General features: G+C 45.4%; 1 protein-coding gene across 2 annotated transcripts; it reads right to left on the reverse strand.

Moving 5' to 3' along the window:
• Positions 1–3,750: 3,750 nt before the first annotated feature.
• MPV17L (MPV17 mitochondrial inner membrane protein like) lies at positions 3,751–11,387 on the reverse strand. 2 transcript variants are annotated; one of them, XM_045776094.2, is made up of 4 exons: positions 11,035–11,385; positions 7,931–8,001; positions 4,080–4,109; positions 3,751–3,998 (listed from the first exon to the last, which is right to left on the reverse strand). In XM_045776094.2, exons 1-4 carry the CDS (start codon positions 11,342–11,344, stop codon positions 3,819–3,821), a joined length of 591 nt encoding a protein of 196 aa, XP_045632050.1. In that variant the 5' UTR covers positions 11,345–11,385; the 3' UTR covers positions 3,751–3,818. The 2 variants fall into 2 exon arrangements, with proteins under 2 accessions (XP_045632050.1, XP_045632051.1); XM_045776095.2 differs by lacking the exon at positions 4,080–4,109 and having other exon boundaries at positions 11,035–11,387.
• Positions 11,388–13,274: the final 1,887 nt, after the last annotated feature.

Below are 13,274 nucleotides of genomic sequence, written 5' to 3' on the forward strand. Positions count from 1 at the left end.
AAATCTTCAGGGAAAAAAATCCATTACTTTGTCTACCAAATCACCTACTGCACCTATTCTGAGTAAATATTTTCCCATGTTTCTCTCCAACTTGGTATCAGAACATTTTCAACATATGCAAACTCTCCTATTGCCTAATTCTGTCTCACCCAAACATGATATAGATAAAAGGGAATCACCTTTATTATTTTTCCTACAAATGAAAAAGACCGAGAAGTTGCAGATCATGCATGATGTTTAAATCCAAGTAAGCAGGCTAGGAGCATTACATTATCCAAAGTTGAGGAACGGTTGATGGAAATGTCCCTCGATGCTGGAACTTTTCTTGCCTTTGTCTTTCAAGATCTCATCCCCTCTGCTCCTCCATCCCCCTTCCACTTTACAGACCTTTAGTCTTGTGACTTTCCGTTCTTCAGGACCCAGCTTAGGCATCTCCTCCAGGAAGCCTTCCTTGATTACCCAGAGCACCATGATTTCAAAGTACTTACTGCTTATGTCACTAACCTGCAGCTGGGTGGCTTTGCTTGGGTAATACCCAAGCTTTCCATTGACCACTTGTCACAAGCACTGCTCAAGTGCTGAATGATGAATTGGACAAACTGTCCGGAGAACTTGATTATCAGTGTTTTTACTTCTATTCCCAAGTAGATCGCGATTCTTTCCACACAGTTATCATCATGTTGTTTATCCTCTTTACATCCCTATGCTGGCCATTTAATAACATTTGTTGCTTACTTACATAAGCTTAGGGTTATGGTTATTTGTTACGGTTATACTGGTGGATGATAAGAATGGTCACATCCATTTGTGTGGAAGGAAAGATCTCCCCTGGACTGAGAAATCGTTTCTAAGTTATCTAAGTAAGAGGCCTATTTCCGACCCTGGAAATGGAAACCAGGTGTCCAGTAAGATGGGACTGGGGCACTCTTAATTGTAACGGTAGCAGGGCCAGGACGACGGCCTTCCTGGTGGTGGTGGTGAGTGGTGTTATCAGTGACAATCAGGGAGTCAGAAAAAAGGAATGCTGGGAGGTGCTGTTTGAGCCACAGGATAACTAGCCCCAAAGCCTGGACCTAGGACAGGATTCACGATCCCTGAGTTCAAGCTCACTCAGTAGAGGATAAGAATTCGGTATCCTATAAGCTCTTTTAAAAAAAAGCTTTTGAAACAGAGGATCATAGGGGAAGAGAGGAGAAAATAAAACAAGATGAAATCAGAGAGGGAGACAAAACATAAGAGACTCTTAAGCATAGGAAACCATCTGAGGGTTGCTGGAGGGGAGAGAGGTGGAGGATGGGGTAACCGGGTGATGGACATAAAGGAGGGCATGTGATGGAATGAGCACTGGGTGTGATAAAAGACTGATGAATCACTGACCTCTACCTCTGAAACCAGTAATACATTATAGGTTAACTGAATTTAAATTTGAAGAAATGTTTAAAAAAAATTTTTAAATGCTTTGGCATTTCTCAAACTCCCCTTTCAAACTTCCCTTCTGTTTTCTACACGTATTAGGTAAAGTTGTTTTTGAAAATCCAGTCTGTCTCAACTCTGTTCAGGGAAGTGAATGATAGGTGCTTGCCTGAGAAGCGCAGGGCCAGAGGAACATGGCAGCAACATACAACCAAGTTAGAGACACCTCGCCGAACAGGAAAATCTGGAGAAAGGGTGGGGGCCCCTTGCTCGGTTCCAAACCCTGAAGGTTCAGAGAGCGTTTTACCAAGATTGGCAGCATTTTAAAATAGACAAATGTTGCATTGCTGGGAATACCTTCCAATTCTCACACGGAAACACAAAAGTACTATTGCGGAAAAATCAGAAGTGTATTACTTGCAAAAATTCTGAGAATTCACGCTATATATATTCTCTACAGCACAGAGCAGCACATTATCGGGTAAAGATTTATGAAGATTTACTCGTTTATGAACAATAAGCCTTTTTCCTTGACGGTATAAACAAGGTCTGTGTTCCCAAACACTTTAATACGAAATGCAAACACTGCTCTTCCGTCATAATGTTGAACTTCATCAAAGAGATTGCCAGGTAGTACTTTCGCATAGTTACTCGGGATACACTTTTTTAATGACAAAGTTGGCTTAGGTATTATGAAATAGCTTTTCCATTGTATTAATGGCTTTCAAAACAATGTAGATAACAAATTATTTTAGGAGCTATCTAGAAATTTCCTTACTATTGTCCTCAAAATGTAAAATATATTAATACCTACTAAATTCAAATAAATCATATACGTAGACATTATATACTTAGGACCTACATAAATTTATATTACAAATTATGTGCATAAAAAATTTAAGGATACATTCTTCAATTAATCTTACATACAAATTCGCAAGATCAATGTAATAACATTTCAGTGCTTCCCATCTTAAAATTTGTGCAAGACTCCACTGGAAGCAGCGACATTGTGGTACAATTCTTAGGTGACGTTTGCTGAAACTTCTTGAAATATTCATATCATTTTTAGACCCACTGGTTTTGAGGTCAGACAAACTGAGTAAATCTGAAAGTCTGGATCAAGTTTCTCATGTCTAGCTTAAAGATTACTGATAAAGATTGGGAAGTATCAATTTTTTTTAAGTAGGCTCCACACCCAGTGTGAAGCCCAAAGTGGGGCTCAAACTTATGACTGGGCGATCAAGACCTGAGTCAAGATCAAGAATCAGATGGGGCGCCTGGCTGGCACAGCGGTTAGGCGTCTGCCTTTAGCTCAGGGCGTGATCCCAGCGTTACGGGATCGAGCCCCACATCAGGTTCTTCCACTATGAGCCTGCTTCTTCCTCTCCCACTCCCCCTGCTTGTGTTCCCTCTCTTGCTGGCTGTCTCTATCTCTGTCGAATAAATAAATAAAATCTTTAAAAAAAAAAAAAAAAGAATCAGATGCCCAACCAACCGGAGCCAACCAAGTACCCCTGGAAAGCACTGATTTTTAGAAATATAACCTCAGTGTGAAATTTGGGGTAACTCTTTTCCCTGGAAATCTATGGAATAGAGTTTTTCCTTCCAGAGGAAGAAAAATTGTTCATTTTCTTAGAAACTTCACTCAATATAGGTCTTTTAGAAGCCAGAAATTTTTCCTATGTCTAGAAAACGAGGTCCTTGAGTCAACTGAATAGGCTCAAAACTAGACACATTAACTAAAAAGTGCTTAACTCTGAAATTACAAAAGTAGAAGATGTCCGTAAAAGATATTCCATACGGGACACACCAATTAGATACTATTATTTTTTTGACAGCATAAAATGTACTTCCGGAACTGAGTGTCAGCACTAACAATAAATTATTATACAAAGTATTCTGAGAAAAACGAATTCGGTTATTCAATCTTCTCCTCGACTGAGCTCTATGTAAATAGAAATTTACTCTAAGGACTACTTTTGGTATAAAAGTTGAACTGACCCAAAAGTGTTTGGGGGGATAACCTGAGATTTTAGACATGAAATGTAAATGATCAAAACAAGTTCTTTAAATCAACCGGCATTAAAATATCGGCATAGAAATCGGAACAACTGCCAAATGCCATGATGTCACTATTACCAGTATTAACCAAATAACGAGAGGAGTAAAAATAGAAGAGAAGTGAGACTTTCAGACCAGAATGGGGAAAAAAAAGGATAAAATTATACGTATTCGTGGATAATGGAACAATGGCGTCTATGCAAGAGTCATTCTCCAAAATGGAGCACATAACTGGTAGGTTGACTCTTTTATCTGCAGGGAATCCACCGCATTAAAAAAAAAAAGAAGAAGAAACAAAGAAAGAAAAAGAACATCGTCATTGTCAGGGAATCCTTGGCTTCTCATTTCTCGGGGGGCCTTTCCAGCGCCCTGGCCTCCTGTACGTGAAGGAAGGCGAAAGCCGACTCGAACGTGCCATCGCCGCTCTGTTGTGAAAAGCAGAGGAAAGTGGCCCACAGGAAGCCGCAGAGTCCGGTGTAAGCGGTCCTCCAGTGAACGGGAACCAGGCCGAAGTTGGTCAGCTGTAACAGAAAGGAAGAGTGTGCTAGGGTCCAGGTCAACGGCAGCCAGGAAATCAGCGTTCCGAGTAGTTGGCAACTCACCTGCACAAAAGGCCAGTACATCAGACCGCTCTGGAACACAGAAAAACTCGGTCAGGACGCCTTTCAATCACACACACACAAACAAGCCCAAAGATTAATACCAGGCGGGGAGAACGCAGAGGTGAGATTGTGTTTCAGACTAAGCCGATTACATCAGATTCCTTCAGATCTCTCGGTGGAAGAGGGTGGGAGCCGTGCGAAGAGCTTTGAGGCGTGAGGCGATTACAGTAGTCGTACTCACGGGTCCAGACTGAAAAGGCTACCAGAACTAGAACCACTTCTGTTAAACCTCCGCTTTCAGAATAACATATATGTATACACTGTCGTCTTCCTGTTAGCCCAAGCAAATGCTATGGGAATATACTTATAAAAGGATCATCACTAAAGCTTTAAATTTATCATTCTTCAAGGAATGATTTGTTAGTAATATGTCCTACTGGGTGTCCAGGTGGCTCATCAATTAAGTGTCCGCCTTTGGCTCAGGTCATGATCCAAGGATCCTGGGATTGAGTCCAGCATCGGGCTCCCTGCTCAGCGGAGAGCCTGCTTCTCCTTGTCCCTCTGCCCCTACCCCCTGCTTGTGCGCTCTCTCTCTCTCTCTCTCTCAAATAAAATCTTTTTAAAAAATAGAATATCCAGGGGCACCTGGGTGGTACAGCGGTTAAGCGTCTGCCTTTGGCTCAGGGCGTGATCCTGGCGTTATGGGATCGAGTCCCACATCAGGCTCCTCCGCTATGAGCCTGCTTCTTCCTCTCCCACTCCCCCTGCTTGTGTTCCCTCTCTCACTGGCTGTCTCTATCTCTGTCGAATAAATAAATAAAATTTAAAAAAAAAAATAGAATATCCAAAGGGAGACTCCCAAGTGCACAGAGGAGAGCCCAGAGCTAGGAATATTAGATACGGAAGAAACTGGGTTCATACCAGGCTCTCTAATCAAGCTTGATCAAGGAAACCAAGAGCACAAATGTTAGGGGTGGGAAAACAAGCATCCAAAAAGAATCTCGTAACACAAAAGGCTTTCTTGTAGCCTAGAGGATATGTGAGTGGGAGTAGAATTGCTTTTTTTTTTGTGGCTGAGGAATCAAGCCCCTGCCCAATCCCCGTTCTTTGGATGAAGGTAGTCAGGACATGCCTAGTGTGTTTGTTGTTGACATGTCGGTGCTGCTTGAGTTTTTGGTTGGTCGGTTTTTGTGCGGATGGCATGCAATTTCTGTCTCTCCACCAGCTACAATAGGGGGGCGCAGGTATATTACCTCTTAGAAATTTATCTGATAATTACTTCGTCTCTTTTACACTTTTTGAAAGCTTTAATTTGGAAACAATTTCAAACTGATGGAAAAGTAACAAGAATAGTTCAAAGAATACCCTTTACCGGTTGTCACCCACAGTTAACATTTTGCCCGTTTGTTTTATTATTTCCTGGCTCGATCCATCTATATCCATCCATCTTTCTGTTTCTCTGAAGCATTTGAGAATAAGCTGCACACAGAATTACCCTTTACCCCTAGATACTGAAGTATCTATTTTCTAAGAATAATTATATTCTTTTACGTAACTACTGCAGAGTTAGCAACTTCAGTACATTTAACAACGGTAATGAGCCTTTTATTTTATCCACCATCCTTCTGCCATGTTTGTCAATCGACTCCCTGATGGTCTTTATACCATTTTTTTTTCCTTTTAGTACAGGATCCAGTCTAGGGTCAGGTAGTGCATTTAGTTGCCATCTTTTCCTCAGCCTTTTTTAAACCTATTACAACACTAATATTTTTGAAGAATACAGTCTGTTCCCCCTCCCCCAAATAACAACAACAACAACAACAACAACAACAGAGCTTTCCCTTTTTGGGGGGAATTTTGTAATACACAAGAATGTCAGCTAAACTTATTCTATAGCAAGAAATAGTGGAATATATTATTTACCTTAAATCTCTTTTTAATTAAAAAAATCAAACATTTTAGATAAAATTAGTCATCTCTGACGCTTACTGCATGAAATAGAAGATATTATTACTTTTTAAAAAAGATGATTTTATTTATTTATTTGAGAGAGAGAGAGAGAGAGATGACGGGGGGGGCAGAAGAAGAGGGAGAAGCAGACTCCCTGCTGAGCAGGGAGCCCAACACAGGGGCTCCCACGACAGAGGCAGACCCTTAACTGACTGAGCCACCCAGGCGCCCCTCCCTTTGGATATTCTAAAGGCATCCAGAATTCAACATTTCTCAAACTGAACTCATCTATCTTTTTTTCCCAATTGGCTTGCTACATCCTAGCTCAAGTGACGAGCCACCACTCATGGAGTTACTCAAGCCAGAAACCTGTGGGTCATCACAGATGTGTCCTCGCCCACTACCCAACCACCAATCCCTTACCCAGGGCTACCAATGCTACCTCCTGAATAGCTCTCCAGTCATTCCTATTCGCATGCCCTGTTTCTTATGTGAACTCGGTCACAGTAACCCTCTAGCTGGTTTCTCCCGCCACTATTCCTGACGGTCAGGATCCCCGGCATGGCGTGCAACTCCCACCGAAGGTGGCCTGTGTGTCTTCATTAAGGGAGGAGAATCGGAGACATCTGCACATCCCTGCTTAAAGCCCCTTTCTTCCCCAATGCTGCTCGCTTGCTCTTTTTTTTTTACCGGTAAATGTATACACCTCCATAGGATCCATGACATAATGGGACAACTTGTTCCTTTTTCCAAAATAAAGCAGAAGACAATCACATTTGGATGTCGCAACAGGCTCACAATTTCTGCCCCAAGAGAAGTAACAAGTTCTGAATACTCTCTCCCCTTAAAAGAAAGAAGGACTTTCCCCGAGCATGTGGCTTCCACGCTCCCTATCATCTGCCTCCAGCCATCAGGTGGGCGATGCTGATTCTGGGGCTCAGTGTCACTCAACAGAAAATGCCAGAAACAGTACTGGGCAATAGCGGGGTGTGGCTTGGCGCTGCTTCTGATAAGGAATTAAGTACAAGTGAAGCCCAAGGCCAGTCTGTGTATATCCTGCAATCCTGAAAATTCACTTCATGGGGATTAATAAAAATCAAGCATCCTGGGCCGCCTGGGTGGCTCAGTCGTTAAGCGTCTGCCTTCGGCTCAGGGCATGATCCCGGGGTCCTGGGATCGAGCCCCACATCGGGCTCCTCCACTGAGAGCCTGCTTCTTCCTCTCCCACTGCCCCTGCCTGTGTTCCCTCTCTCACTGGCCATCTCTCTGTCTGTAAAATAAATAAATAAAATCTTAAAAAAAAAAAAAATCAAGCATCCTCTAGGCCAGAGATGGAAAGCATCCCTGATTTTGCCAGGCCTTATGGATAATGCTCAATAAACCTTCATTGAATAAGTTAATAAATATTTGTCGGACTGGAGTGCGTATATTTGCATTGAGCAAACAGTACAACAGGTGATGTACTTTAAGCCTAGAGGTAACCTTGGGGGACATTATCCTCCACAAGGACTTAGCAGAATGTACACCTGGGAACATTGGTCCCAAATGGAAACGATTCCATTCATCACTCAATGTTCTACTTTTCCTATTTTGCAATAACCTCTTTGGCTCCAAAATTCACTAAATAAACTGTAATCACTAACAAGAGTAAATTTTAAAAGCAGGAATCATTAGGAACATTGACTAAACCTCAGAGACGCTCACGTGTCTCCTAACGTAGAGACATTCTTAAAGCTTCTTCTCACTTCTCTTTCAAAACAAACTTAAGAGCTCCCCGTCAAAATACTATACCCTTGTGCCAACCAACTGGAGCCTAGTTTAAGAACAGTTTTCTTAAAATGTATCCAATGTTACAAATAGAGTAAAAAATCTTAGTTACCTTTTCAAAAGTCTTGTCTTACCTTGTACGTATTCCAGAATTTCTGTTTCAGGTCCAAAAATATGTCATCCTTTTCCTGGAGAATACTCATACCTATTTGTAAAAACACACACCACAGGAATCTTGCACGATTCAGTAGAAGAAGACTGTATAACAGTTCAAGTTTTCTCTTCTAATATGCAAAGTACCCACCAGTATCTCTCGTTCATTACGTCCCTTCTGACCTAACAGTGAAAACAACATGACCTCCATTCTAAAACTAGATAAATCTTTTTAAAAAAATAAATAGAATTAAAAAAATAAAACTAGCTAAATCTTAAAGGAATGATAAATACGAAGTGAAAATAGCAGGGTATGAAAGTATATATATAGAGAGAGAAAAAATATATATAGAGAGAGAGAATTCACAGCATTCAAATAGCAGGACGATCAGTGGTGACTTTTCTTCTCTGCCTTCCAAACTTCTTGTAAAATGTTTAAAATTTAAAAAATTTAGAGGTGTCTGGAGGGCTCAGTCGGTGAAGCGTCTGCCTTCAGCTCAGGTCATGATCCCAGGGTTCTGGAATGGAGCCCCACATCGGGTTCCCTGCTCAGCCGGGAGTCTGCTTCTCCCTCTCCCTCTGCCCCTCTTCCTGGCTTGTGCTCTCACTCACACTCTCTCGCTGTCTCTCAAATAAATAAACAAAATGTTTAAATAAATAAATAACATTTTAAAATTTTAATTTCCTTCTTAGAAAAAAAAAAAAGGCTGATGGACCCTGAGTATTCTGGTAACTACTAAGTTCCCATCAGCATTCTCATTAGAATGATTCCAATCAGAATTTGAAAGCAAGAACACCAGTTCAGCCTTTCTAAAAACATTCAGAAAACTCTGTATGTTCAACAACCCTGAAAAGAAATTCAGGGAGCAAAGACAAAATCCTCCTATTTTAGGAAGCAGTAAAAATAAAAGTGCTTTAAAAAGTCTCCTTCAAATCCGATTAGGAGGAAGGGGAAATAAGAGGGGGCTTTAGTCAGTTGCAAGGAATTCTGAAGATTTATAAGAATACCCAGGTGCATACGGGTAATATCAGGTTTCACCTACCAAGCACTAATGAGGCGCTAAGCACTTTCTGTGCCTTATTTCATTGGACACCCGCTCCCCCCACCCCAAACAACCCGCTGAGGTTGGGAGTTACAGAGGCAGAAACGAAGCTCAGGGAGGTTAATATCGGACCAAGTCCAACCGAGGTGTGGATTCCGAGCCAGACCTCTCCATCACAATCCGAGCTCCCTAAGGTGGCCCCAGCACAGAGAATCATCTGATATAGGCAATTTCCAAGTTGGAAATGCCTTGAACAAACATCCATCCCACCCCACCCCCCTTCACTTTCACACGAGGAGAGGAGGAGAGAGAAATTGGGCCAGAAATCTAAAAAGCAAAACAAAGCGGCCCTCTGGGTAGGAATCCGTGTCAGGAGCCTCGAACTTAAATCACAGGCCTCTTGGGGCCCCTGTGTCTCCAATCCCTTTCTGGCTTCGGACATAAGGACCACACTCAAGATAAAGAACAGGGCATGGATTATGTTATCTTCGGGAAAGTCACTTAACCTCCTTCGAGACTCAGTTTTCTTATCTGTAACACAGGAATAACAAAGAGGGTCTGCCTCACTGGGTTGTTTGAGGATTAAATGGAAACCCTATTCCCGAAGGCCCAGCCCCTAGTCCCAACTCCTTCACCCGGGTTCAAGGCCATCGCAGTAATGGACCTGAGGGGCCTCTTTGCAGATGTGGCCTGGAAGTCACCTTGGGACCAGGCATCCGGCAGCACCCCCCCCCCAGGTCCTTCATTTCCCTGACCCCACTGACCCCATCGGCCCTGTGGTTGGCCAGGTCCTTCATGCTTCCTGTGGGCTTTGTGAGGAAAGGAACTGGGTCTGGCTCCCCAAAATAAGATCCAGAGGGCAGTGTAGGTTTCTTCAAGGCTCTGATGTGACCCCCATGACCTGGTTTAGAAGGCACCAGAAGCCACTGAAAAGAAGACCTTCTTGGGTCTTCTCTAGACCTTCTTCTCTATCCCTTCTCTATCCCTAAGGCCTTCCCTAGACCTTCTCTATTCCTGAACGCCAGATCCAGGGCCCTAGGATTTTCTTGGGTAATTGGTGACGGTCCCCCACCCCCCCTTTGCAGGCTATCCATACTGCTAGGGAGGATGGAGGCTACAGAGCCCCTCCCATTGTTTTTGGTATTTAAGGCCCTAAGGAAGATTCCTGACGTCTGGCCTTTAGCCCTAGGGTGATTTTCTGAGGAGGGGCCTCCCAGGACTTCAGAGGCAGCGTTCTCCAAGGCAGGGTCCAAGGTCCACTCACATTTTCTTGGCTTTTCACAAAGGGAAGGGAACCCCAAAGGAAAATCTTGTTATCAAAGCAGGACTAAGGCCTTGAGCATGAAGTTTCTGGGGGAATCTGTTCCTACCTCTGGTTCCACCTGCTCTGCTCCCATGGGCCCGCAGCCCCCCCCCCCCCCCCCGCATTCCGTTGGTGTGTTGGAAAGGAGTGTCTGCCAGTGGAAAGGAGGCCCATAGCCCCAGGCAGGGATTTTTCCTGGGGAGCAGGACAGCCCGGTCCCACAACTGTGTCACAGGGGTGACAGCCACCATGGCTAGGGGCTATGATTGCCTGGACATTTCTGTGAACCTTTTCTAGGGGGAAATGGACCCCCAGCCCTGCCTCCCTCCAGTTCTAGCGGACGCCGCAGGCCCCCCTGAAACCTCCAGCCACCGACTATACTGAACACCGGCGTCCCAACTGCGATCCTGGATCCTGGACCCTGGCCCATTCATCCCCCGCCTTTCCAAGCACCACCTCTCAACTTCTCCCACTTAATCTCCGGTTCCCAGACTTCTCAGCTCTGGCACCTCGACCCTGGCCTTCTCAGGAGACCCCCTGAAATGCTGCCCCACCGCCACCCCACAGCTTCCAGCCCTGCTCGGGCCTCAGAGCCCCTGGCTCCCGCTCCATCCCAGACCCCTGCAGCCCCCAGATCCGGGAGCCGCCAGCCCCTGCCTCCAGTCCCCCCAACCTTAGATCCTTTGGCGCCCCTCAGGGAATCTCGCCCTGGCCCCTGGTCCCCGCCCCGGCCCCTCACCGGCATAGAAGGCCGACACGGCCACGGGCCCTCCGATCGCCTGGTCGCACAGCACCTTGGCCAGCACGGTGCGCGGCGCACGGCCGGGCAGCGCGCGCTCCAGCAGGCGCAGCCACACGTAGTTGAAGTTGGCGTGGAAGGTCACAGCCACTGTGGCCACGCGCCGCGTCTGCTGCCAGTCGGCCGGGCCGCCCCGTAGCCGCTGCTGCAGCGCGTCGCCGGCGGAGAAGAGCGCCGCGTAGAGCAGCACGTTCGTGGGCCACGGGTAGCGCCGGGCCGCGCGCAGCAGCGCTGGCCACCAGCCCGCCATGCCCGCGCGGGGGGCGCCCGCCTGCCACCGCGGCGCCGGCTCCCTGGGCCACGCCCGCCCGCCGGCCCTGCCCTCCGCGCCGCCTCCGCCACCTGCACCTGTCCTCCCGGATGCTCCAGACCCATTGGGCACCCCCGCGCACACCCAATCCGCGCCGTCCAATCCCGTGGCCACTAGCCATTGTAGGGCTGAGCATTTGAAATGTGGCCGGTCCACGGAATGCATGATCCATTTCCATGAAATGTCCAGAATAGGCCAGTGCATAGCGACAGAAAGTAGGCTAGGAGTTGTCAGAGAGGCGGTGGGGGGGCGGGGATGCGAAGTGACTGCGTGTGCGATTCTTTGAGGGGTGAATTCTATGGTATGTGTATTATATCTCAAAAAAAAAAAAAAAGGTTGAAAGAGATGGGAAGAAAAAGAAGGGGGAAAGAAGGGATACCAAAATCCGGGTACCAAGAGGGCGGTGTATGTTAAATGTTTATATGCAAGGAATTCACCATTCCAAAGCACACAATACGCTGTCACATCACTTAGGAGACAAATCCAAAAGTTGAAATGCAAAGCCTTTCGTGAATGGGAAGTGAGGCTGGAGGGACCTACTGCCTTCTCTTCAGTGTGTGACTCACTGAATATTGCCTCGAAAATTCAGGGACCTCAACCACAGGGGACCTCTGCCACAGGTACCATCTCTGACCCCAAGGAACTCAGCCCTCCTTGCTTCTTTCCCTCCTTGTTTTTTCTTCCTTCTCTAATACATCCAAACCTATTCTCATTCTCTCTTTCCTATTTATTTACCCTGTTTTATTTCGTTTTAATTTTTTTAAAGATTTATTTTATTTGTTTGAGAGAGCGTGTGCACACAAGCAGAGGGAGGGGCAGGAGGAGAGGGAAAGAATCAGGTGCCCCTCATTTTAATTTGTTTTAATTTTAACTTTTCATTTCGAAATGATTCGAGACTTAGAAAAAAGTTGCAAAAATAGTACAGAGTTCCCATATAGGCATCACCCAAACTTCCCCAAATACTGACATCTTGCATAACTGTAGTACCATGATCAAAACCAGAAAATAATTACTGATGTAATACTATTGCCTAACCTACAGACCTTATTCAAATTATTAAGTCCTTTTTCCAGTCTGGTATCCAACCCCGATGACTTTGCATCGCACTGACTTGCTGTATATCTATCCCTTTAGTCTCCACTCTGGGGGACTGACCAGTTCCGTTGCAGACTTCCTCCACTTGCCCACCTTATTGTCATGGGCTGAATTGGGTCCCTCCCAAAATTCATATGTGGGAGCCCTAACCCCCGGTATCTCAGAATGTGACTTTAGAGATAGGGCCTTTAAAGGGATAACTGAGTGAAAAATGAGACCCTCAGGATGCGACCCTAGTCCAATCTGACTGGTGTCCTGGTAAGAAGAGGGAATTTGGACACAAAGAGGCACCAGGGCACTGCATGCACAGAAGAAATACGGTGTGGGGACCCAGTGAGAAGGAAGCCACCTGCAAGCCAAGGAGAGAGGCCTCGGAAGAAACCAGCCCAGCTGACACCTTGACCTTGGACTTCTAGCCTCCTGAACTGGGAGAAAAATTTATTTTTTAACCCGCCTGGTCTGTGGTATTTTGTTCTGGCAGACCTACTCGCGTAATACACCCATTCTCTTCAATTCTTGGGAACCTGCCAATTTCTGTGTTCTTTGACCCTTTCTAGTTGCTCAAAGTCAGCAGCCAGGCATCCCCCCGCCCCACCGCCTCATCCTGTTGTCACATAATCATTTCTGACTCTGACCCCCTGTCTCCCTCTTAGAAGGACCCTTGTGATTATATTCAGCCCACCTGGATAATCCAGGGTAATCTCCATATCTCAAGATCCTTACCTCAAGGGTCATCTACAAAGTCCCTTCTGCCGCGTAAAATAACGTATTCGCC

The sequence above is a fragment of the Ursus americanus genome, chromosome 2 (assembly GCF_024610735.1).
Source record: "Ursus americanus isolate L20-20 chromosome 2, mUrsAme1.1.p, whole genome shotgun sequence".
Classification (NCBI taxonomy): Eukaryota; Metazoa; Chordata; class Mammalia; order Carnivora; family Ursidae; genus Ursus; species Ursus americanus.

Coding starts and splice junctions, on each gene's coding strand:
- MPV17L (XM_045776094.2), bottom strand. CDS start 11,344: ATGGCGGGCTGGTGGCCAGCGCTGCTGCGCGCGGCCCGGCGCTACCCG. Junction 8,002..11,034: donor CGTGTCGGCCTTCTATGCCG/GTGAGGGGCCGG, acceptor TTTTACAAATAG/GTATGAGTATTCTCCAGGAA. Junction 4,110..7,930: donor AATTCTGGAATACGTACAAG/GTAAGACAAGAC, acceptor TCTGTGTTCCAG/AGCGGTCTGATGTACTGGCC.